This window comes from Aquarana catesbeiana, linkage group LG11, assembly GCF_042186555.1.
Source record: "Aquarana catesbeiana isolate 2022-GZ linkage group LG11, ASM4218655v1, whole genome shotgun sequence".
In the NCBI taxonomy this organism is placed as follows: domain Eukaryota; kingdom Metazoa; phylum Chordata; class Amphibia; order Anura; family Ranidae; genus Aquarana; species Aquarana catesbeiana.
In genome coordinates this window covers 69294050-69317767 of record NC_133334.1, presented here as the reverse complement: position 1 = coordinate 69317767, position 23718 = coordinate 69294050, and the positions used below count along the sequence as shown (strand labels likewise).

The 23718-nt window shown below is 40.4% G+C and overlaps 1 protein-coding gene across 3 annotated transcripts in view; it reads right to left on the bottom strand.

Moving 5' to 3' along the window:
* Positions 1-634: 634 nt before the first annotated feature.
* BDNF (brain derived neurotrophic factor) overlaps positions 635-23718 on the bottom strand; it is a 149603-nt gene continuing 126519 nt past the window's right edge. For all 3 annotated transcript variants that reach the window (XM_073604535.1, XM_073604536.1, XM_073604537.1), the window contains exon 2: positions 635-7510. In XM_073604535.1, coding sequence (XP_073460636.1) covers positions 6746-7510 — 765 coding nt within the window. In that variant the 3' untranslated portion in view covers positions 635-6745. The remainder of the gene's footprint in view (positions 7511-23718) is intronic.

Genomic DNA, 23718 nt, shown 5'->3' with positions numbered 1-23718 from the left:
CCAACAATTTCTTAATATTTCCCAATTGGTCATCAGTCGATCTTAGAACTTGATGGCATTTTATCTTGGATACATTCCATGGTTCCACTTTGTTGCATCATTGCTGAGACAATCCACCAATTTAAAGAACAAAATTAGGGAAGCAGAAGGAGTGTGCATATCAAACCCATTTTTGGAGGGTTGTTTATGTGTTGTAGTTATTTTCTGTTGTATTTGTTTTGAAAAACCTAATAAAAAGAAAAAAAAAATCTATGCTCCATGCCTTCTATCATTCAGTTGTGTTATCAACTAAAGCCGATTGTGCGATCAAAGAAACTATAGCTTAGGCCTGATTATCATCCTTGCCGCAAATCATTTTGGAAACTGGCTTGAAAGAGGTAACGTTTTTGATGTGCTGGAATTTAGTTCTAAAATCCTCCAAAAGCTACTGAATTCTGAACTTATCCATAGCATATATCAATATACAATTTTATATGTATCCACATATGTACATGTATATACATATTCATACATACAAATATTTACAGTCTGGGGGTGTATATATAAATATATATATATTTACTAACATAAATATGTATATACAAACACGCATTGACATGACTGGGGAACTCCAAGTGTGCTTTGTTGTTGCCTTTTTTTTTTTTGTCTAGTTTTTATTTATTTTTATATTTTTTTACTGCAGTTCCAGGATGCATAGCAAGATTCTTAAGTATCTGACATAGTCTAACCCCATTCTTTGGATGTGCTACCAGCAACTTTGGTGCCCCATTTAAAAAGTGGATTCTTATAAGGATACAATTGAAGGCTTGATATATCCCTAAGCTGCAATCGATCGGGATTATGTGCAAAGCATGCTAAATAAAGAAAAGACCTTGAGTTACTGTTATAGATCTTAAGCATTCAAATTGCTGTTCATTCGACATACTGTAATGCTCACGGGCATTTGTTTACACAGTTATTTGCCACATGCCATGGCAGGGCTAAATGATCCTAGGCCAGGACCAGCTCTTTAAGGCTTGTCTGTGGTCTCTACCTCCTCTCCAAATAATGGTGCCGATTTATATAAAGTAGAGAAAAGATAAGTTTCTGAGTTACCCAAAGCAACCAATGAGATTATCCCTATCATTTCTAACCAAAGCAGATAAAACAAAATTGTTTTATTTGGATTACCTGCAGTGGACAATTTAGAGACTTTTCCCCCTGATTTCTCATCAAAACTAACTTCTAGTCTCTAACTCCCTGTTCATGCAGAGTTTAGCTTGTATGAAAATATCTTTTATAAAGTTTTCAATAAGCTTTAAGCAGGTCTGTTGAATCCCCTAAAGCATCCTTCAGCTCCAGTTTGGGAAGGTAAAGCACATATTTTAATGGTTGTGCCAACAAGCTGCTTGCAGACTATAGTAGGCTTGAACACTTCCTGAAGCTTTTTGGAAGCCTGCTTGCTGCTTGTTTAAAGTGACAGTTAGCTCTCCCATTTAGAACTACACTATATTACCAAAAGTATTGGCATCCCAGTCTTAGTCCATAGGGTTCAATATTGAGTTGGCCCATCCTTTGCAGCTATAACAGTTTCAACTCTTCTGGGAAGGCCATCCACAAGGTTTAGGAGTGTGTCTATGGGAATGTTTGACTATTCTTCCAGAAGCGCATTTGTGAGGTCAGGCACTGATCTGCACAAGAAGGTCTGGTTCGCAATTCATCCCAAAGGTGTTCTATCAGGTTGAGGTCAGGACTCTGTGCAGGCCAGTCAAGTTCTTCCACCCCAAACTCCCTCAACCATGTCTTTATGGACCTTATTTGTGCACTGGTGCTCAGTCATGTTGGAACAGGAAGGGGCCATCCCCAAACTGTTCCTACAAAGTTGGGAGCATGAAATTGTCCAAAGTGTCTTGGTATGCTGACAACTTATGAGTTCCATTCACTAGAACTAAGAAGCCAAGCCCAACCCCTGAAAAACAACCCCACACCATAATCCCCCCTCCACCAAATGATTTGGACCAGTGCACAAAAGCAAGGTCCATAAAGACATGGATGAGAGAGTTTGGGGTGGAGGAACTGGCTTGCTGATAGAACACCATTGGGATGAATCAGAGCGGAGACTGCGAGCCAGGCCTTCTCGGCCACATCAGTGCCTGACCTCACCAATGCACTTCTGGAAGAATGGTCAAACATTCCAATAGACACACTCCTAAACCTTGTTGACAGCCTTCCCAGAAGAGTTGAAGCTGTTATAGCTGCAAAGGGTGTCCCATTACTTTTGGTAATATGGTGTATATTTAATTTTCCATCCTGGACCTGAAGGTTGTTTCAAAAGGCTTCAACAAAGGTGCTTCAAGCTCATCAATGTTTTGCAAATTTTTTCTGTACACAATGCTGTTATACAAGCTGAAGCCTGTGTGAACAAGGCCTTAGCGCATTCTTCAGTAAAGAATGAATGAAAAAAATTAATAATCCCAAAAACAGGTAACAGCAATAATTTACCATCATGTGAATTTTATGTGGATGCTGTTAGTTACTGCACTTAAAGTGGAACTAAAAACTCCAAACTTTTACAGCCAAGGAAGGTGCAACCCAATGCCCTGTACACACGATAGGATTTTCCGATGGAAAATGTTTGATAGGAGCTTGTTGTCGGAAATTCCAACCGTGTGTAGGCGCCATCAGACATTTTCCATCGGAATTTCCGTCACACAAAATTTGAGAGCTGGTTCTCAAATTTTCCGACAACAAAATCCGTTGTCAGAAATTCCGATCGTGTGCACACAATTCTGATGCACAAAGTTCCACGCATGCTCGGAATCAAGCAGAAGAGCAGAACTGGCTATTGAACGCCATTTTTCTCAGCTTGTCGTATGTGTTGTACGTCACTGCGTTCTTGACGTTCGGAATTTCCGCCCAACTTTGTGTGACCGTGTGTATGCAAGACAAGTTTGAGCCAACATCCATCGGAAAAAAAACATGGATTTTGTTGTCGGAAAATCCTATCGTGTGTACAGGGCATTAGACTTTATTTGACCTCCATTTGCCAGTTATGACACCAGGCTTGATGGCTTGACAATTCAGTTGAAAGCACAAGCAACTTTTACAGTTATCATTCATGGCATGCCTTGAATGTAACAGTTTTGGAAAACCAATAAAGTGGGTTTAGTTTTACCCTAAGAACTAGCTCTGCTCCTTGAGCTGTTTATTGAATAAGACCATAATTAAGCATTGCTATATATTTTGCGCAGTTTCTAAATTATTTGTCAAAAATTATCTACTTCTCATATTAGAAATTATGTGGCCCTCTAAGGTTTCTTTGATAGATTCAAGTCTTTAGAAACTGTCAAACCTTATGGTTTTCAGCAGACATTACATCTGACCAAGCAAAATTGGGTAGCAAAGCCCATTTCAGATCCACTTTTTTCCCACATATGGACAAAGTCACTGGAAAAGAAGTTAGTAAAAAAAAATGAATTATACTATGAAGAGGTCCAGTAAATTTAAATTATATATGATATTACCCAGTGCAGTTATTTAAGGGTCTGGTATGGTTCTTTTGAAATTCCAATGTCGGGAAAGTGACATGGTTTGCTCCGTGCTGCATATGAGTGCAATATTGCTATACTGCATGTAAACGGGAAGGTTGCTCCTGTAGGCAGGAGATGTACATGTAAACTGGAAGTATGGTCATGTAAACTGGAAGATAGTTCCTACAATCAGGAAGTAGACATGTAAACAGGAAGTTTGGTCATAGAAACAGGAAGTGGCCTTTATTAGTTGAAAGATATTCCTGCAAACAGGAAGTGTACTCCTGTAAAAATGGAAGTCTGCTCTTGTATGATACCTTTTTCTATCTAAAGAAGGAAATCTTATGTTCCACAAGTAAAATAATTGATACTAGTTTAATAAATGTTAAAAAAAGACATTTTAATGAAAATGCAGCATCTGTTAATACCATTCCTAAAGAGAAAATAAGAGTTTTCATACTGTTCTCATTGTTGGGCACTGACTCAGATCATCATTTTGCTGAAGAGCTATGGCTTTTGAGAGAATCTTCTCACCCAACACTTTTAGGAGTGTTGGATGCCTCCACCCTGGTCCATGCTGTGGTTTCATCTCTTTGCACCTATGTCACAGCAGGACACAGTAGTGACATAGATACCAGAAGGAGAAACCACAACCCACAGTAGGGGTGAATCCTGAGTCTTTGGTGACCATAGATTTTTCAGAAAAGCAACAAACCAAGTCAGGCCCTGTCGAGTTTATAATCAAGAACAGTCTTCCATCACACTGAGCTTTTTAGGAATAAAAAATCCAGGTGACAGAGTCTCTTTAAAGTCTCTTTCGGAAGACTGATGCAGCTGAAGATTAAAAGTTAATTGTATTTTTGCTGGTGTATGTTTGGGAAACAGGCAACATGTTATCTTGTAACATTTTAGTGTTGATCCAAGTTAATTCCTACCACTATGGCACACACATTAAAACTGAAATTTGTCAAATTAAAAGCTGTGGTTTGCCTATAATCTTTAGAGCTTTGGGAAGGTATATTTGGGCACACCTGAAATCTTTGTCCACTGAGATTTGACTGAGCAGATGCCAAGTAGTTAGCTATGTCTAATAATATTTTGGACATTGTTGATATTATCTGCTCGGCTGCCAATGTTAGAGGGCATTAGACCAAATATAGTAAATTAAGGCCCAATCTTTTAACAATAGTATTGAATTAAGGTGTTTTTCCTCTACACAACCCCTTCCCCACTCAGCTCTGCTGTGATCTCTACCAACTGCATCATAGTTTAACCACAGAGTCATTGCAGATTAAAACTGGTCTTACAGCGTGTTTGTACTAGATGGTGTTACGTTTAAAGGGATTCGCCTTGTTCCCTGAGACAACCTAAGCAGGAGCAGAATGGCTTGCTAGGCACTAGGGGAGGGACAACCTGTTCATCTTACCAAATAGTGTGGTCTGAAGCAGGGTTTTCACTTTTTACCTTTTTACCTGGAAGATCCGTTAAATGCTTGTTCTTCAGGGAACATGTAATGCTATTCTTTTTATGGTTATCCAAGAATTCTTTGTATTGTACGAGAAACAGCTTTCATTTAGGTAAGCTGTGCTTTTGGATTAAGATATATATAGACTAAGACAATGAGTGCTTTTGCACCAGTACAGGTAGGCATAGTGCAAGAATTTGTCAGAAAAATTTGAAGACCCACTCTAGATTGTTATAAAATCTTCTTAAACTTGTGCATCAGTGTTAGTTATCCTAAATTAAAAACAGCCTTTGTGTATGTATTTTTTGCGTACCAGATCCTTTAATTTTGTCAGCTAGGCAAACAAGAGGGAGCCATCTTTAGTGATGACAATATCCAGCCAATCTATTCTCTCATTGATTACGTAAACTCAATGGCTAGCCCTTGTGCGATGTGGGCCCATGTAATATTTTACATTATGATCTTAGAATTTGAAAGGCCATCTGTCATCTAAGATTTTCTAAATGTTCTGTTTGTTAATGCTTCTTGCTTACATTTTCTAGCTCTATGATGTGCGCATATCATCATATTCATATTTATTGCCGCTTTCCATAGTAACCTGGTAACTACTCCATGTCTGATTTGTTTGCTGATTAGCATTAAGAGGACAATGTTATGGGCCAAGGGTGCCTAGATCAACAACTCCTAGGCAGCATTTGTATTGCAAATGTCAACAGAACCCAGCAGTAGTCTAGAAATCCTTGTAGATATTCCCAGATCATACAATCTGCAACTTCCTTTGCTATAAGTCTTCTGAAATGTACCAGTCTCGCATGAAATACAGAATAGCATACACGGCTGTCATATAGCACACAAAAGCCTGCAAGAAAGAGAAAGCACCATGCCCTCATTCATATCTGAAAAATACAACTCCGTGTCCAATACAGGTCGAAAACGTTCAACATGAACATTGATATATTTTTTTTTTTTGTTTTTTTAATTGCCTTGACTTTTTTTTTATTCTTTTTTTTGATCAGTAGTCTGATTCGAGTTTGCAAACACCTTCACAACATACAAAAAATTAAATATTTGTCTGTTTTTTTTTTTGTTTTTAGCTAGAACACGTATTCATGACAAGCTCTTTGCAACTTTTTTCAGGAATTAAAAAATAAAAAAAAACACAAAAAAATAAAAATTAAACAGTAGAGCTATAGCAACAGCACCTTAACATTGTTTAATTTCAACGCTATCAGAGAAGTTAAAAGCAGTAAACAGATATAATACCGACATGAATAAAGATACTGTCTGAAGTGTGAATGGAATGTTTTGGTTCTTTTTTTTTTTTTTAATATATCTCTTTTGCCTGGATGAAGACAGAGTGTTATCAATTCACAACTGAAGCAGCATGCATGCTTGTCTAACTTTTTTTTTTAAGTTTTCAACTCTTGGCAACACCAACAAACCACAATGTTATTGAGGAAGGTAATGCAGGCTTATCTCTTAACCTATGTACTGCTGGAAGGGGCTCAGGAAGCATTGCACAGCAATGCAGCCCGGGGCCCTGCCAGCAGAAAACAGGCAACTTTGTGCGCAGAGGTCATTATTTTCCTTTAGGTTATGGATATGTTCAATAAATAGATTTGTAGAACCACGGTACTGTATAAACTTCATTTATACATGCAGTCCATAAAATTATTATTTTTGTTTTTTTTTACTGAATAATTTACCCTGTTATGTATATATACAAATAGATAATTTTTCTTCTCAATATAATCTATACAACATAAATTCACTATCTTCCTCTTTTAATGGTCAGTGTACATACACAAGAAGTGTCTATCCTTATAAAGCGCCAGCCGACTTTTTTTTTGCTATCCATGGTGAGCGCGCGCACGTAAGACTGGGTAGTTCGGCATTGCGAGTTCCAGTACCTCTTGTCGATGCCCCTGCAACCATCCTTCATGTAGCCCATTGGATTGCATTTGGTCTCATAGAAATATTGTTTCAGTTGACCCTTGGGTACTGGGACTTTTTCAAGAACAGTAACTGTTTGTCCTGTCATGTCCACTGCAGTTTTCTTGTCGGCTGCAGTCACCCATTCGCTAATACTGTCACACACGCTCAGCTCCCCACGTCGGGCTGGGTCTGAGTGGCGACGCACTCTCATGGACATGTTTGCAGCATCCAAGTAGTTTTTGTACTCCTCAAGGAGAAAAAGCAAAGGGGGCTCCAAAGGCACTTGAGTGCTCAACATAACTCGAGATGAATACATATCTGAGTCCTTGTTCTCCTCGCTCTGCCTTATGGTCTGTTCCTCCTCTAGGAGTTCCTCAATAACCTGCTCAAAGGTATCCGTCAAGGATGGAAGTCCTCCTCTTGACCCACTCATTGGCCCACCTATGTTTTCCAGAGTACCGTGGGTCCGAAGACCCGGATAGGCCAGGCCACTTTGTCCTCTGACACTGGCTTCTTTCATGGGGGCAGCTTTCATGCAACTGAAGTATGAAATAACCATAGTAAGGAAAAGGATGGTCATTACTCTTCTCACCTGATGGAACTGTAGAGAAAAAGACAGAAACATGAAAAAATTAGAAGACTCGTGGATTACATGTTACTCAAATGGCAAAATAAAATTGCTTTGCTGGATACAGTATAGTTGACATATGTGTTTGTTGTGAAACGTTGAAGTTATCTATCCAGAAGGCATCATATGCTAAAAATTAACCTGTCAAGCAACATTAAGAAAAAAATCTGTCACTGATCCAAAAGTTTAATATAGATTGCATTGTATTTACCACTGCCACAACCAAAGCTATTACAATGAACTGCATCTTAGTCAATCATGGGGTAGCTTTAACAGGACTACCAGCAAAGTATGGAGCTGAGCCTAAAGTATGACCAATGTCCATTATAGGCTATTAAAAAGAACTTGCCATGGGAGAAATGCCTGAATAGTGATTGCAACCTTATTTCCAGGTTTTATTTTCACCTTGTTTTTATTATTCTGGATAAATTCAGCTCGAACAAGTAGGTACCTTATAAAATTGGTACTCCTGATCTACATTTTTGTTATAATGTCTACACTGTTAGGTCACATGTTGCACATCAATTTAATGTATATAGAATTCCTAAGGTTCTCCAACTCATCAAAATATTAGCACTAAGCCTGATGAATTGGCTCCAGGAGACTAAAGTTGGATTTTTAGAGTATGTGGGTGGCCCTTTAACTTAAAGTCTTTTAGTATCTTTAAAGGCACAATGAATACATTCTTGAGATGTCACAATGTATAGTAACAGTATAATTTTTCTAAAAAGTTTTACTGTTTTACCATTAAAACAAAATCTTTGACCTCAAATCAGTGACTTTGCCTAAGGTGAGATGATATCATTACTCTGCTGCAGGCAGGATGATGCATTTTCTCAGTCCCCTCTCCCCCAGTTATCTATTGGACACCTGCTGTCTTCCCTGTACTGCTTGAAAACAAATTGAGTGCTGATAGTACTGTATTTCTTTAGATTCTGGGATGCCTCATAGCAGAACACTTCTGGGTTTACAAAGAATGGCAGGGTTGGCAAACAGATATTCATTGACCTCCACTCTGCCATCCAGAAGATCCAGCCTTCTTTGACCCCAAAAGTTACTTGGGCTTGGAGTATAGTGTAAAAAAACGTTACCCCGAATAACACTCAGGATTAACCACTTTTACATAGAATTCCGTGCCGAAGTTAAAGCCAGATGTTTAACGAAGATGGTACCATCCTTTTTGAGAAGCAATCAGATGAAGGCATTTTCAAGAGGAATTCTGTGATAAAAAAGTTTTACCCTTACACAGTACTTATGCTGCAAATTTATGAGAATAGGTCTAATATAAATTATAGCTAAGCCAAAACATAGTTTTGGATAGAAAACGGAATAGTTAAAAGCCCTTTCAGGTTTTTCTTTGCCATCTAAGTCCCATTGGGGAGATTTCATATAGTTACATAGTTAGTAAGGTTGGATAAAGACACCAGTCCATCCTGAGTGAGTGTGGGTGTGTGTCTACAATTGTCCCTATCCCTGTACATTGTGTCTCCTTAAGATGCTCCTCTATTATATATTATTTATTTAAAGGTACCCATATAATGCTGTCAATTTATGCAGCGCTCCACACATACATCGCACACTCACATCGGTCACCTACCCTCAAGGAGCCCACAATCCAAGGTCCCCAACTCCCATTCATATACTAGGGCCAATTTTTGGACAGAAGCCAATTAACCTACCAGCATGTCTTTGGAGTGTGGGAGGAAACCAGGGGAAACCCACACAGGCACAGGGAGAACATGCAAACTCCAGGCAGGTAGTGTTGTGGTTGGGATTTGAACCAGTGACCCTTTTTATTGCTAGGCGAGAGTGATACCCACTACACCACTGTGCCACCCCTTTCCTTTCATATCCTTGAACAAATGTCCCCATTGGAGGATTTTCCCTCTATTCCTGCTCTGGGGACTACTCGAACTTTGGAACTTTTCTCTTATGCCCTGTACACACGAGTGGAATTTTCGACCGGACTGGTCCGACGGACCGAATATGGTGGACAATCCGACCATGTGTGGGCTTCGTTGGACCTTCAGCCGACTGTTTCTGTCAAAAATCTGACGGACTTTAGATTCCGCCGGACTTAGTTCCTATCGAGAAATCCGCTCGTCTGTATGCTAGTCCGATGGACGAAAACTGACTCTAGGGCAGCTATTGGCTACTGGCTATGAACTTCCTTATTTAAGACCGGTCGTACGTCATCACGTACGAATCCGTCGGACTTTGGTGTGATCGTTTGTAGGCAAGTCCGTTTGTTCGAAAGTCCGTCGGAAGTCCGTCAAAAGTTCGTCGGAAAGACTGTCGGACCTTTGTTGCCGAAAATGTCCACCCATGTGTACAGGGCATTGCTTTCATTCCCAGAGACAATATTTACTATGACAAACAGACAATGTAAATCATCCTAAAGGGTACACAGACAGCCGAAAAATAAACCTGATGCTAGTTCCAACTCCTCAGCCCCCTATCCAAGACTGAAAAAAAGTTTTTACTTTAATGGCCTAGAAGGGAGCCTATTGAGCTACCCAGTGCTTTATGGATATTCTGGTATATAAAAATCTAGATCGATTCACTTGTCTCTATTGTCCCCACCAACTATTGACATTTCCAATGTATGCTTTTATCCTACAGCTACAGTCCATATAATGGTACCGCCATGACACATAGATGTAAGATTACAAAAAAGCTATTATTCTTCTCTAACAGAAAAAAAATAAAAGATTTAGGAGGAAAGCATTAGAGGAGACACATACATCGGTTTCATGACATTTTCTATCAACTTAGCTGCAGCAAATCCCTGTTCCATTATCTTCTGTTTACTTAGTAACCTTCTACAAGATGAAACATTGCATTTATTGAGAGAAACCTCCTGTCCCTATAATTATTATATCCCAAGCTCAGCTCCATTACAGAAGATCTCATCCCACCCATCGGATAGAGAGTGAATCCGGTACAAATATTTACCTTTGGATTTATAACCAGGAAGAGATAACCTAAGAGCTTTCTGGAGCAAATGCTACATGTCAGGAGCAGTATAGAGATTCAATTTTTAATGAGCTCTTGATTCTGTGAAAAGCTTTGTAAGGGCATTATGGGAAATGTTACCAAGCAACTGCAACCAAGCTATAGTAACACATTATTCCAAAACTGACTTTTATAAACTATGCTGTAGTGGAATGTGAGAATCCACAACACTTTTTTTTTTTTTTTTTATTGTTGGCAAAAAAAAAAAAAAAATACAAAAACATCATGAAAAATATATACTGACATACAAAAAGGTAGATTCTGATAAAATATAGGATGATTATAATAAAGAATTGGTAAGCTTAAAGTGATTACAAACCCTTACATATGCCCAGTGAAGTGGCTAGCCTTAGGTGATACTCAGAGATTAAACCCATCCTTCCTACATAGGTTGTACCTGTTTATCTGCAGCCCTCTTTTTTCTACAGCTGTTCAAAGTGCATATTTTTTACAGCTTGTCCGTGCTTTGAGAAAGCAGGGGGTGGGGAGCTGAATTTACACTCTGCAGAGCTCAGTCACAAAAGCTCTGAGAACTGATTGGAAAGAAGAGATGCACCCCCTTCACACAGCACACAGGAACAGAGCTGAGGCTGTCAATCACAGGCTGTGTGCTGGAGCTCCCTCCCCTCTCGCTTTTTTTACTTCGTGTTAGAAGTGACTCATGCAAACAGCAGAGGAATGCAGCAACAGACAGAAATGACACTTAGTGCTTTGGCTTGTACAAGTACACACTATAGAGGGCTAGTGTCAGGGTATGCATGACCGTGCGTGAAGATGTGCACACGCTCATAATAATTTTTGAGTGACAACTAGATATCCCCTAACTGCGTGCTCATAGTATATCTTGAGTGACAACTAGACATGCCCACGCACGTGTGCATTAGCGTGCGTGAATACTTAGCGCTCACTTGCCTATTTAAAATGGCTCCAGAGACCAGAAGATTGCTGAGTGGGCTTCTACTATCTGTGACATGATCCTGGGTCTGTTCCTGTGTGTACCCAGCCTGTTTGATTCTGCTCATTCCTGATACCTTGTTGCTGACCCAGCTTGTTACCTGACTCTGTCTTTTGCCTACCGTTCCAGTTCCTTCTCTGCTTGCATGATATCGACCCTGGTCTGGCTCTGACTCTGCTCTGGCCCTGACTCTGCTCTGGATCCGATGCCATACCTCTGCTGCTTGCCCGCTACCACCTTCTGCCTGCCTGACCACCCAAGATAATGCATCTGCCTGCTTGCCAGCTTGCTTGCTGCCATGTATCTGCCAGTACACCAGTCTGCCTGCTGCAAGTGTCTTCCGTCCAGAATCTCCAACCAGGCACCCGTGCCACTCCTTGTCCTGCTATATCCTGTCACCATCTTCAGGAAAAGCAGGACAGGAGGTGTAAGAGAAAGCCTCCCTGTCAGCTCGGCCTCAACCAGGTACATGACAGATATGCTTTGTTCATATCTGAGATTGGCAACCGTTTTAAAAGATAACTCCACTTCTCATACACAATCGCTACACAATCTGCATTGTTATTTAATGTTGTTAAGAATTATATTTCCTTTTCAATTTGCAACACTGTAATTTTCTGTAAAATTAAATGCAATATGGAAGACTGGAGGCGTTCTGCACACAATTGATGTACAGAACTCCCTCAGAAATGTAATTTCCTGCTTGTGTGATTAGCTCACCGATTTTCCCAAAAGTCTGCACTAAGATACAAGTCAGATTTTGGTCACCCCCTCTGCAATGCTGCAACTTTTCTCATCATAACAATGAGAGCGCACAAGGTGATTATATTGAACCAGTCCCTCCTATTCAGAAACAGCATGCAAAGGACATGGTGAAACAAATAGCTATTTCTTCAGAGCAGAAACATATAGGCATCTTCTAATGTACATTGATCACCCAGAAGGGATTTTTTTTTTTTTTTTTTTTGGAGTAGGGTTACCAGGGCTTTTTTTCAGCAGGAACGCAGTTCTGGCACCTCCAGGACTGAATGTATGTAATGGCAAGGGGTGCTGGAATGTGCTGCAGTGTCTGTTGATGCTGGCTGGTGAGGGATCTATTGTTACTGGAGGGGATCTATTTTTGAAGGTAGGGAGGTCTGTTGTTGCTGGCAGGGGATCTATTGTTTCTGGGGGTTGAGTCCCATGTTGCTGGAGGGTCAGTTGTTGCTGGGAGGGATCTACTGTCGAGGGAGGGATCTGATGTTAATGGGGAGGTCTGTTGTTGCTGGCAGGGGATATATTGTTGCTGGGGTGGGTCTTATGTTGCTGGGGGAAGTCAATTGTTGCTGGGATGGATGTACCATTGAGGGAGGGGTCTATTGTTGTTGGAAGATCTGTTGTTGCAGCCGGGGTCTATTGTTGCTGAGAGAGGGGGTGGTATTTTCTTGTAGGTGGTCCATTATTGCTGGGAGTCTATCGATGCCGGCTGTGAGGAGATCTGTTGTTGCTGCAGGGAGGTCTATTGTTGCTGAGGGAGGGGGTGTCATTTTCTTGTAGGTGGTCCATTATTGCTGGGGGTCTAGCGATGCTGGCTGTGAGGAGATCTGTTGTTGCAGCCGGGGTCTATTGTTCCTGAGGGAGGGGCTGGCATTTTCTTGTAGGTGGTCCATTATTGCTGGGGGATCTATTGATGCTGGCTGTGAGGAGATCTCAGGAGGAGATCTTGTTGCTGCAGGGGTCTATTGTTCCTGGGGAGGAGGGTATTTTGTTGTGGGTGGTCCTGTGTTGCTGGCTGCAGGGGATCTATTTTACGGCTTTTATTGTTATCATTAACAAGTTCTATACAAATTAGTTAGTACCACAAATGTTACTGTATTCTCTGAAAGGGGTGGGTTTGGGAGGTGGGTAGGGGGTGGAACCAAGGAACAGTGCTCGGAGGTGGGTAGGGGGTAGAACCAAGGAATGGTGCTCGGAGGTGGGTAGGGGGTGGAACCAAGAAACGGCGCTCGGAGGTGGCTAGGGGTTGAAACCAAGGAATGGTGCTCGGAGGTGGGTAGGGGGTGGAACCAAGGAACGGTGCTCAGAGGTGGGTAAGGGGTGGAACCAAGGAACGGTGCTCGGAGGTGGGTAAGGGGTGGAACCAAGGAACGGCGCTCAGAGGTGGGTAAGGGGTGGAACCAAGGAACGGTGCTCAGAGGTGGGTAGGGGGTGGAACCAAGGAACGGTGCTCGGAGGTGGGTAGGGGGTGGAACCAAGGAACGGTGCTCGGAGGTGGACTTGGAAAGAGGGAGTTCCTGCACCTCTTCTCTAAGAAAAAAAGCACTGGGAGTTAATAAATGCAGTTATGTATTCATTAAAAGCAATCAAAATGTATTTTAAATGCAACTAATATAAATACTGAATGTGACTTGATTGCAGCCTCTTGTAATTCTCTATATAGCGGCATTCACACAAGATCAATTTGTTCAATCTTCTCCGGTCATGATCCAATGAGGCGTTGAGCTTAGTGGCTCAATTATACAAACAGTATTCCAGGAATGATCCCAGTAATCAGGCAGCCACCAAGCAAAAGTGCAAAACAAAAACTTAAAGTAATGTTTGATATTTCAACCTGCACACAGACACAACACGCAGGCGTACCTTATACATACACAGTGGTCTTCTGTACATGCCAAGATGGCAGAGAGAAGGGAGCTGTGCTGTACAGACCTCACACATCCTTTTACTATTTCGGGATCACCCTGGTGGAAGGGGTTATTCCCAACACAGCCTACAGCAAGCCCTCATTTGGCACAGAGTTAAAGCTGAAGCTATCTGAATAGATATATAAAAAAAAAAAAACATACATTAATGCAGCTCTGCATCCATGATGCCCGCTGGCCACCTGAGATCGCTCCTGAGAGAGACAGAACAGAGATCTGTCAAGGTTATCAGACAGATCTCCGTTCTGTCAGGGGGAGAAGAGACAGATCTCCTGTTCATACTAAGTATGAACAGCGATTGGTCTCCTCCTCCAGGTAGTCCCATCCCCCCACAGTTAGAATCACTCCCTAGGACACACATTTAACCCCTTGATCGCCCCCTAGTGTTAACCCCTTCCCTGCCAGTGCAATTTATTCAGTAATCAGTGGCTATTTTTCGAACTGATCGCTGTATAAATGTCAATGGTCCCAGAAAAGTATCCAATCTGTCAGCCGCAAGGTTGCAGTCCTGCTAAAAAATTGCAGATCACCGCCATTACTAGTAAAAAAAAAAATAATAATAATGCCATTAATCTATCCCCAATTTTGTAGACGCTATCACTTTTGCGCAAACCAATCAATATACGCTTATTGCGATTTTATTTACCAAAAATATGTAGAAGAAAACATATCGACCTAAACTGAGTAAGAAATTTGTTTCTTTATATTTTTGGGGGGATATTTATTATAACAAAAAGTAAACAATATTGCTTTTTTTTTCAAAATTGTTGCTCTTTTTTTGGTTATAGCGCAAAAAATTAAAATCGCAGAGGTGAACAAATACCACCAAAAGAAAGCTCTATTTGTGGGAAAAAAAAGGACATCAATTTTGTTTAGGTACAGTGTCACATGACCGCGCAATTGTCAGTTAAAATGACGCAGTGCCGTATTGCAAAAAATGGCCGGTCATTAAGGGGGCAAATCCTACGGGGGCTGAAGTGGTTAAAAAAATGTTTAGGCTTTAGAACCACATGAAATGAATAACTATAACTTTTATTTTCTGCTAAAGAAACAAAACTAGAGTATTATTTCTTGTTCATAACAATACACCAAAAAACAAAAGCAGGTGCAGATAGTCATAGCTATTCCCTCTGCAGATTTATCATAGAATTTAGGGGGCTTTCCTGGAGCTCACCTTTTAACATACCTCCCAAGATGGGAATGAGGGACACCTACTACCAAATGTATGTAGGCATAGGACACGCCCCCTGCTACACCCTCTTAAAGGAGAATCAACCAAAAAAAAAGGTTAATCAAATCCACACTGGGAAACACTTTTTGAAAGATAAAAAGTGCATTTTATATACAACTATATAGATCAGACCAAAATGAGGGACAAATGAGGGGGAAAGAGGGACAGAAGGACATTGCTCCAAATCAGGGACAGTCCCTCGAAATCAGGGACAGTTGGTAGCTATGCTTATACACATCTGAACAGACAACTGATTGTGGACAGAAGATCCTCTGACCTGACCCTGAATCAAGAGTCAGATCTCTAGCTTATCACTCCGTGGGTGTATTGAGCATGTAGCATGTGTTGACACTCCCAAAAACAATGCCTTCATTTTACACGCGTAATAGCCTGTAGGCCGGCATTAATAGGACAGTGCTTCACCCCTTCTTTGTTACAGAACTGTTTTTTTGTATAGATGCGTGATACTAAGCTGTGATGAGGATTCATGATTCACAAATCACAAGGGGAAATCTAGACAAAAGTATCAAGAGAAATTCTTACAACAAAACTCCTTGTATGCAGTGTCTGCCGGATGGCATTTTTCTCAGTCTTGCACTTGTTTAGAATGACTGAATCAGTGAGTCACTGATGTAACGCTGGTGAGCTGGAGATATTTTTAACTTCCAAAATATTAAAAGCATGCATGGAACGCCTTACACCTCCAAAGCTCTCAGGGACATAGAGAAACAGACACAGATTTAGAATTATGCAAACTGTCTACAGCAGACACAGGAAGGGATAAAAAAAAAAAAAAAAACTTCACTAACCAGGGAAGTCTAAATAAATTGGCACCTCTAGGCCAGGGTTGCCAACCGCCAGTAAATTTACTGACAGTTTGTAAAAATTTGTGATTTTTTTTTTTACAACTGCCAGTAAATATCAGGGGCTGATAATTTCATATTTTGTTGACTTTTTAAGTGTAAATCAAACAAATTACTTTGTTATAGGTATTGTCAGTGTTTCCATATTATGTTTATATTGTTCAAATATCCACTGTGTTAGTTTTCAATAAGAGTTCTGTAATTTCTCAGGTTGCCAGTAAAAAAAATGTGCTCCGCCAGTAAACTTTCCATATTTTGTCAGTAAAAAATGCTGCGGGAAGTTGGCAACTCTGCTCTAAGCAAACCTGAAATTTGGGGCTAACCTACATTATCATTATAATGCCTTACTCTACCTCTTTTGGAACCAAATCACTTTGCACCTCTGGTCTGATGTATGGACAACTATTATTCAAATATCAAAACTGGTGTAAAACACTAAACAATTATATATTCTCTAAATTAATGTATTCAGTAAAAAAATGTTGCGGATTACAGTTTTCATAATCTATATCAGGAGGTGCACAAATGAATATCGAATTCAGGAGCCAGTCTATCTAATCCAGAAGCCAACAGGATTTTCTTCCATGAGCCAGCTACATTACCAACTAGAGAAAATCTCAAAAATTTGGCACCAGATGTAATATTTAGGGAGCATTGGCTAACTGGCTCCTGTGATTTGTCCAGCCCTGGTCTATCAATTTCGAGGGTAGAGTGTACTTTCTAATAGAAAGACCCACAGGATTCAAAAATAGCCTTCACTATTGGTCATTCAAAATGGCGGTTGAAGTTCACACATCATTCATTGTGGGCTCTTACACCAACCAAGTTTAAAGGGATTCTAAAGGTTAATTTAAAAAAAATTAAAAAATAACAAACATGTCGTACTTACCTGCTCTGTGCAGTAGTTTTGCCTGATCCACTTCTTGACTTCCACACTGGAGCTCCTGGCTCCTCCCTCTTGACCAGTGCCCCCAACAGCAAGCTGCTTGCTCTGGGGGCACTGGTGCGTGCTCGCTTCTGAGCCCCGCTCTATGCATCCAAAAGACACAGAGCCATGGCTTGGCCCCACCCCGCGTTTCCTCCTCATTGGCTTACTGGCTGTGATTGACAGCAATGGGAAGCAATGGCTCCCACTGCTGTGTCTCAACCAATAAAGGAGAGAGAGACCCAGGACAGCCAAGGCTCCAAAGCATATCACTGTGTCGAGATGGGGCTCAAGTGAGTATTAGGTGGGGCTGTGGGGGGAGCAGCACACAGAAGGTTTTTTACCTTCATGCATAGAATGCATGAAGGTAAAAAAACCTTCAGTCTTTACAACCACTTTAATTTCCAAACCTCCCTTTCAACAGAGATCAGGTAGGAATCTGTTGGTGGAACACTGAACTCCAGAGTGGAGCTCAGATTAAACTTTTAGGAGGCAGCTCTCCATCAACAAGTGTGTACCACAATGTCTCTGGAATAGTCTGTAATAAGTCCAGTAATTATTTTATCATTCATGAAACTTTAATTAAAAGAATCCAAAATGTTTTGGAGGTTCCGCACTCTGTCCTTTATCGGTCTGGTAACCCAGAACTCACGTTATCGGTATTGTTTTACAAGTGTTATGCAGTACAATTTTGAACTCATTCCAGTATACAAGCCCTGAAGAAGGGCAAATTGTAAACCCCCAAATCCTCCTGTCTGCAGTAGAGATCAGGTGATCAAATGGGGCACAATCATAAAACTATCGGCCATGGGGCCTGAAAAAGATCTGCATTATTATAGACCTTTCTATTACTTTTTGCAACTCTGCTGAATAAATACCTGGCATGTTGCAATATACACCAACATTATCATTTTTCAAAAAAGTAGTTCATTGCCTTGGAGCTCAAGCTAGTTGGCCCAAGTTTCTAAATAAGTCATGTGATTTGAGACTCTTCAGTATAGGATAGAACTAAAATATGTTTAATTTGAATCTTCTACTACCAATGCACATTTCACCAATCCACCTATCCTCGCACCCACCCTTTCCCGTCCCTTTGCCCTGTGGGACAGGCTACAACATAATCAGAGTCTTATATCATCCTTTTGCCTTATAGCACATATTTTTAATAACGCATTTTTCCAACTGGGCTCAGATGTTAAAGCATTCCATTGGTGGTTGGATAAAGGGTTGTACAGAATTGGATGTTTTGTCGCTCACATAGGACCCTTTACTTTACAGTATTGCAAAAAAACTTTACAAATGCCTCCCTCCGAGTGCTTTTGGTTTTTGCAATCTGCCCATTTTTTACATTCCATAAGACCGGAAGCATATTAGCGGTCATTGCTTGCTCCCTATGAAAAGTGGTGCAGTCAGGACTCAGGTCAGAGGGGTGGTATTTCCATAATTTATGGGTTGTCACTTGGCTCTCCAATATGGTTTCCTTACATGGCAGAATGGGATAATGATCTCCAAAATGACAGAGATCTTAAACTTGTGCAAAATTGTTTCCAACGCTCCTTTATAGGCATTTATAAACATCGCTCTGGTTGAAGCTAATGTGACAGTTCTCACGAGATGGTACTCACTAAAATGTACCAAACTGCCTCTCCACTATGCCTTAGAGTAAAAATATATGTACAAGTACCACCACTCTACTATGATAATTATAATCTCGCAATGTACTTTATCAGACTGTTACCCAGATACAGTAGCAAGGATAACTTGCCACAACTTTGTGTCAGTGTTGAATTGTAAGTTATGTTAACTTGCTGCACATTTTCACTGACAAGTTGTACACTTGCAGAGCACTTGAAGCACAAGTTCTAGTTGACACTTTTCCAATTTGTAGCAAATTTGCAAGGCAAGTCTCTACCAAGAGCCATGTTACAGTGGTGAGTCTACAGCAAGAGCTCTGAAAGTCTACAGCATGAAAATTCAGCCACAGTGACCCCCTGTGGTGGGATGACTATTGCACAACATAATTGAACCAGAACTTGCAGCAGACTTGCAGAATGTTTGCAAAGAAAGTTGATCTGGATTCATGCAGTGAGGACTTGCTGCAATTGTGCAACAAATTTATGTAGCCTGGCAAGTCTAGCAATAGCTTAGCAAGTCATTTTCAAATTTGCAACACAATTGCTTGCTATCTGGATATATTACCGGGCTTGCTGCTAAACGCTGATGTGTGTTCCCACATCAACTGAACCAAATAATACAAAATAATTGTACCGCTACCTTAATTTTTTCAATATGCATAAATAGTGGTGGAAACCTCCTGATTATAAGTAACTCCTTTACTGATGCATGAGTAATGGTGGGAAACTCCTATACAGAATATCAGCTTACCACTAATTTCAATGATATATTGAACCACAATACATGAAAAGAAAATTAAAAAATAAATACATTCCTATTTCTGCTTGTTAAACTTTTTGACCTTTTTGATCCAATTTCATTTTTCATTTATTCGACTACTACTTTAAACTACTGTAAATGAAATGCAATTGGCTGTTAAGCACTTCTGCACATTATTACTTTTTCCAATGCGTATGTGTGTAAATAATTAATGTTTTGGAGTGATGACTAAATCAGAAAAATAGAATGCTTGATAACATTATAAGAAGAAGAATCCATTAATACCAAGGTATTCATTATAGGAATGTGGCAATAATTATAAATAATTTCTTGAGAGTCTACGCCTATATTTGGAAAAGCCATTAACCTTAAATTAGCTTTAGAAAGTTTGTATCTATATTTTGGCTGCCTTTTATAGCTTACATATAAACTTTTTTTTTTGTTGCCTTATCAGAATAGGATGTGATTTATTCCCACTATTTATACACCTAATGGTTTAAATATTTTATAGCTTGTAACAGTATGTTTAGAGGATCTCCTGGGCACTATTCTATGTCCAAATTTGACATTTTACAAAACCCTCTTGTGGTGGAAGATGGATGGGATGGCAGCCAAAGCCAGACGTCCATGCTAATACAAACAGATAAGAGAACTACTATAAAAAAAGTATTGCAATTATTTCTTGGAAGGCACATAAGGATAGTTCATGCACATAAGAATATTCTAGCATAAATATATATCTATTTTTTTAAAAGAACTCCAGAAAAAAATGTTCCTATTGTTGTGAATAACGTGGTGTAAGATTAGAACTTTTGTGAGAGTTTACTACTGTACTTTTTGGTTTGAAGAGAGTTTTTTTCCTCCGAAAATGGATCTGCATTGAATTGCCCTTCAGAGGCATCTTGGAGGTGATATGACACCTTCTTGCCACTGAAAGCCTGCTGCACCACTCCACCACTGCAAGCATTACACAAGGTTGCCGAGCAGTTGCAGTGTGCCCCTGTTCCCTTACATGGGTCATGTTGGGCAGCAGTACTGCCTGCCATACGCCACCTGTAGTATAAATTTTGGAGTGACCATGGAAGTATTTACCAACATGGCCGCTAGCCATGTTAACCTGTGGCTTGGCAATTGGTAAAACTGCAGCCCAACCATCTATTTTTATTGCCTCCCTTCCCCTTCGCCCGAGGTGGACTCATAGTATATCTAAAGCCAAAACTATTTTTTTTATTGTAGATAGAGTAGAGGAGGGTGTTATTACTGCTGTTAATTTCTTTTTGCCAACTGTCTCTCATAATGAAGAATTCCCTTCACTTCTAGTGTAGACTCAAACAGAAAGCAAGAGAATGCTTTTGCAATGTTTGAAATTCTCTATTGGACAGTTGTTACTGGAATAAGTGTATCTCTAAAAAGATTTTTCTTCTATTCCTATTCTGGTAGCATCTCAAGACATTAGATTTACCTTGACTTTCATTCCTGGTGACAATGGTGATCAGGACAATCAGGGGAAATAAATCTCCCTAGGGGGGATACAGACAGAAATAAAAACCTAGAGACCACTAGAAACCAACAAGAAGTTCCAAGCATAGTAGAGTCTTTTAAAAGCAGGAGGCATCTGAATGTCTTGCTTATTCTAATTGTAGCTAGAGTAGAGAATATTTACAGCTGTTGGGAAGGTTCATTTTCCATGTCTGTGGTGGTGACTGCCATCAGTTGAACACAAGGTAAGGCAGGCCATACACGGTTCGCATCTTGGCTGATTCAGCAGGAACTGGCTGAGATTTGAACCATGCATGGGAAGGCTGAATGTACCAAGTTGATTGATTGATCAACTTGGGTACAGCCAGCATGCCGGGTTTTACCTTTGATTATCACTAGCAGCTGCTATAGCTGCTAGCAATTATCACTGTCTTCTGCCAGCAGGGGAGGGAGGCAGGGAAGGGCGGGGGAAGCCAGCCCCGCTGAGAAAAAACAATGGCCTGGCAGGAGGGGTTCCCACATCAACACTGTCTGTGTTGATGGGAAAGTCGAGGTTGATAGGGGAAACCCATGGTTGCAGGAAAGAAATTTGCTCCATGTATGGGGAAGTCTATCTTTTAGTGGAATACTAGTAGAAGGGAACTCTTCCAATAGGGACACCTGTTTGGTGACAACTGTCTATAATGTAAGTTTCCCTCACTTTGGGGAGATTTCCCCTCACATTCTGTTGTGTTTCGAGGACAAAAAAAAAAAGAATGGAAATCTTTCCAAAAGGAGTCACAGACAGAAAAGAAAACTCAGCAAAGATTCCATCCTTGTCCATTCTATACAAATTTGAAAAGTTCTACTTTCAGCCAAGCGATGCCATCTTCTTCCTTATGTTGCATTTTAAATAAAGCATATTTCACAGACAAAAAGCACTTTATTTCATTTAGTTAGACAGCTATCGCTTTAATGCTCTTGAAATACAGCAATAACTAAAGTAGGCAAAGGAGGGTTGATCTCAGGCTGGACATGTATTTGCATTGCAAATACTCACACATGAATGCAATCAGATATTTTAAAGACATAGGTTTCATTCAGCTTTGTATAAAAGTATGGGTAAAATTATATATATATATACCGTATATATAATAAAACGGCTTTAATCCTTTTCCTCGCAGAAGTACAGTGGTTTGATACTAAGGGTAACTGCATTTTCCATAGAGACTACAGTTTACATTATCAAATTAGAACAATGCTGACCGCTCATAGTTAAAGTAGTATTAAACCCAAGTAAACAGTTATTATATTGCAGGTTACCAATTCTTAAATGTGATGGCTGCATTACTTTTCTTTTTAGGGTTTCTTTCTTTAATTTTCATGGTTATCTGGCCAGTAAGTCTGTTTTTCAAAAGAACAAATTCTCTTGCAGTTACAGGGATGAGAAAAACCATTTAACACTGGCAGCAGTGCTTACAATGATCAGCTTTTAATAATTAAATTTTAATAATTTATGTAAAGTCTTTACACAAAAGGAAAAAAACTGTTTGCTGTAACTGCTTATAAAGTGTTAGCTGGAGTTTGGCTTTTTTGTTAGTATATTTAAATTGAATAGTCTAACACTCCTCTTCCCCCAGACTGACAATGCCGCTGTCCAAAGGTGCCCCTGTGCTTCTTCATCCAGAGTGGAGGCACTCTAATACAGGAGGTGTGTTACTGGCCAGATCATCAGGTGAAAACAAAGGGAGAAAAGCCTATAAAAGGAAAACAAATGCAGCCACCACATCTAATGATTGGTAAGTGTCAGTAGATGACATTTTTGGTTTGAGGTTTAGTACCAGTTTAAGAAGCTAGAGAGGTAAACAACATACCATTTGGAACTCCTGGATATGTGACAAGATAACTGAAAGAAAATCCTACTTAAATTAGAACTTTTATTCTGTGAAAGCCCAACTCCAGGAATTAAACACAATCTGTCCCTGCAGTGGGGCCTTCATACTGCAAGGGTTATCTGATTGTACAGTCTAGGGGTGCAGGGATGAGGTGTAATACTTCCCTTATTTCTCACTCAAGCAGGGTCCCTCTAGTGGTGCGACTGGTCCCGTGAAGCCTCCTCTTTAAGGCGCTCCCAGTTGCTGCAGCACTCCTGTTTTTTCTACCTATGGTACAGGAATGTTAGCCCTGCATTGTATGTGATGATTCAGAGGGACCTCCCATAGCATGGAGTGCCAGAAGGAGAGCTGGAGAGTCCTGGAGCCAACCAAGTCATGGTAAGTTAAGTGTTATAGCCTTTCCATCTCCCCCAGACATAACAAGCAACCCTTGCAGTGTGTGTTGGGGGGTGATGGTGTGCACTACAACAATAGATTTTGTCTTATTCCTGGAGTTGAGCTTTAGAAAACTATTTTTTTCAGTTTTTTTTAGAAATCATACTTACCTATCTGGATGCAGCATTAGTCCGATGTTGCATCTGTCCCCTGCCGGCTCTAAGACTGAGAACTGGGCGATCAAACACTGCTGATCGCTCAGTTCTCCATGAGCAGAGAGATTGTGACTGTTAGTCACCAATTGTCTTCTCTGCCCCCCACGGGCTCACTGGAATGCTGGGCTGTGAAAGGGCTTGGAGCAGCTGGCTCAGGCTCCCAGCAGCTCACTG